Source organism: Sinocyclocheilus grahami, unplaced genomic scaffold (assembly GCF_001515645.1).
Source record: "Sinocyclocheilus grahami isolate Dianchi unplaced genomic scaffold, SAMN03320097.WGS_v1.1 scaffold15.1, whole genome shotgun sequence".
NCBI lineage: Eukaryota > Metazoa > Chordata > Actinopteri > Cypriniformes > Cyprinidae > Sinocyclocheilus > Sinocyclocheilus grahami.
In genome coordinates this window covers 2,388,550-2,391,636 of record NW_015505194.1, presented here as the reverse complement: position 1 = coordinate 2,391,636, position 3,087 = coordinate 2,388,550, and the positions used below count along the sequence as shown (strand labels likewise).

General features: G+C 39.8%; 1 protein-coding gene across 1 annotated transcript; it reads right to left on the bottom strand.

Annotated features, from left to right (window-relative positions):
- Positions 1 to 247: 247 nt before the first annotated feature.
- LOC107602869 (DNA-binding protein inhibitor ID-2-like) lies at positions 248 to 2,514 on the bottom strand. The gene is made up of 3 exons (XM_016295483.1): positions 1,924 to 2,514; positions 1,546 to 1,606; positions 248 to 877 (listed from the first exon to the last, which is right to left on the bottom strand). The coding sequence occupies exons 1-2, from the start codon at positions 2,407 to 2,409 to the stop codon at positions 1,550 to 1,552; spliced, it is 543 nt and encodes a 180-aa protein (XP_016150969.1). The 5' UTR covers positions 2,410 to 2,514; the 3' UTR covers positions 248 to 877; positions 1,546 to 1,549.
- Positions 2,515 to 3,087: the final 573 nt, after the last annotated feature.

Here is a 3,087-nt window from a genome sequence, read left to right as displayed (position 1 = left end):
TGTCCATTTAAACGTCTGCGTTTAGCTTCAAATGAGACAGTATTCTATACAAATTATTTGCATTCCGACCTTGACATCAAAAGGCACAAAAATATTTTTTTCTTTTATTCCATGGATTTTTACCCATTTATCTCCACGTGTTCCCAGTGTTTTTCTGCAACCACTATGCGCGCGCAGCTGCAAGTGACGTAACTGTGACGTCTACTCGTAATTGGTCTATAACTAGCACCGTTACACAAACTTTTTTTAAATAAAAATTAATGAAACATTTTGAACCCCCGCCCCATTGTCCCAAACCCCTCATAATCTTACCCTTACACCCTTTACAATACTAGTAGTTTCACAGCCTGAACGGTAATAAGTTAATAAACTTTATGCATTTGCAAAAATGAAAAAATACAACAAAAACAATGCATTTGTAACCATAGCTCAGACAAGGACACTGACTTCATACTTAGCATTTAATTATGTACAGTATAAAAGTGTCATTTACGTTATAATTATAAAATTTTCTGTAATATTATAAACATCACATTTTCAGCAGAAAGAGAAAACAAAAGTACATTTTTACAGAGTCCGCAGCCTTTTGACGAACTGGATTGCATTTTGCACATCTTGCCAACATAACAGCAAAGGGGAAAAAATCCTGCTTTTTGAGATTGCTTGCTTAATTACAGTTTTCCTTTCAAATCTCTCCAGTCTTTTTGAATCTTCCTTTGGAAGAAAGAATATGAAAGTCCGTATATAACTAACTCAGAATCTTTTTTATGTCCGTTTGAGGGAATCCTTTGTCATTCAAGAGGAAGTCCAGGCAAATGAGTCTGACACGGGACAAAAAACACAAAAAGACCCTGTTTTTGCTCCATGACCGAAACACCTGCAAAAGATTGTGTGTGTGTGTGTGTGTGAGAGAGAGAGAGAGAGGAGTGTTTAGAGAAGGCAAAAGGACAGAGATCCGGACAGACTGGCGCCAGGGAGGAAGCCACAGGACATTTTTTTCGGACTTTTAAGCAAACACTAGCGAAATACCGGGCAATCCCATACAGCTCCTGAGGGAGGAATTTACACGAGCATCTGACGTACATATATTTGATAGTAATGAATAATAATAGAGCTATAATCAAGCATTATTGAACAATTAATTCACCAAAAAATTAAGATTCTGTCACGCTCATGTAATTCCAAATCTCTATGACTTTCTTCTGTGGACCACAAAAGGAGTTTTGTTCTTTTCTTTTTGTGCTTCACAGAATATAGTTGATTTCATTCTTTGAGTGTTTTCAGAATCATCTTCAGTTTTGAGAATCAACGTTTCATGACATTTCTAACCTTTGTAATAAAACATATTCTGTTAAGCATTATATCATGTTTAAATGACTTATCAAAGTTATAAAATATCCCTGTCTAAGTCCGTACATAATGTATAATAAACATGTACAGGTGCGCTGGCAAACAACCCAACTGCCCCACGTGCAAAAGTTTAACTTGGTAGCAGCTGCTCATGTGAAACCATCGATTTCAGAGTAACCTTATAGCATAACTTACCATTTCAACGAGACAGGGTTATGAGGTCCTCTGAGTTGATCTCTCTTTGAGGGTTACTGGGCTGTTAATTCACAGAAGTAAACAATGAGTTTCAGTGTACCTGCCAGCACAAGTTAAATTTCATATCGGTTTATAAATTATGCTTCTTTTTAATTATTAATGCTGACATCACATTACATATTGTTCATGTCGCTTTTTTAGTAATGCTGAAATTACACTGCATACTGTTGTCATTGGACATATTATTTCTATTTTCTTTCTTAAATAATTTCTTATATAATTGCGACGTAAGATTTGTCATTAGGCTACGCCAATGTGAATTACTTTGACTTACCAGCATGGACAATTAAATGTATGACATGCAAGTAAATGTCTTACCTGGAAGGAGATGAGGCTGATTTCAGCTCCGAGTGATCTGACAGTCTTTTTCGGAGGGCTCTGTCCGAGGAGCTGCTGTTGCGGGTTCTGGTCCAGTGCGAGCTGAAGATCCAGAATGTAGTCTATGACATGCTGCAAGATCTCCATCTTACTCACGCTCTTGTTCTGTGGTAAGCTCGGCACGAGCTCCTTCAACCTGCTGTAGCAGTCATTCATGTCGTACAGGAGACTGAGCGGGTCGTCCGAGGAGCTCTTGCCCCGTGAGCTGCCGAGATTATGCTCCGAAAAAAACAAGGCGGGTTTCCTTATGGACCTCACCGGACTGACTGCCTTCATAATGGTTAACGATGTTGTGGTTAATTTCAGGACATGCGATTCTCCCACAGATCTGTGCTGGAAGCTTGTTGTCAATCGTTTATATAGCAACCGAACTAGGTTCGTTGAGGCATAAAGAATTAAGCGGATTGGTCGATGAGACGACGTCATTCTGTGAACCGGGGCATCAACATTGGCCAAATTTGCAGCACGTGAGCAGTAGTGTTGGGTCGTTCTTGAACGATTCGTTCATTTTGAATGAATCTTTAATGTGACTCGGGAAGAACGAGTCGTCTCGGGGAGTGATTCGTTCAGTCGCGCATGCGCAACATCCTATAGGTTCTGTACTGGAATTAGTCAAGTAGTTCACCTATTTCGAGTCTTCGTGTTTTTTGAGTCATTCGTTCATCACGTGACAGCCCCATAAGCTAACCCTATTCAGTCTGAGCCGGAAAGAGACTTAATAATAATAACCAACTCTTTATTCCCTTTGTTACAACATTCAGTGTTATGGAAAAGAACCATGACAGAAATTCACACATTTATAAACTGTAAGAAGTAAAAAGCTACAATTTGAGACCAGAGACACATCACCTAACTGTAAGAGTAAATAATAATTATTATAATAATAATCGCGCGCGCGAGCGAGAGAGAGAGAGAGAGAGCGAGCGAGCGGTGTGTGTGTGTGTGCGCACGCGCAAGCGAGCAAGAGAGAGAGAAAGAGAGAGAGAGAGAGAGGGAGTCACATCACAGCGGAGTCAGCTGTCTTAACCGTGGCTTGTGTACTGCAAACACATACCAGCTTCATCACTGTGTCTGTCATGTGACTCTGTTCCCCTTTCGGGTTCT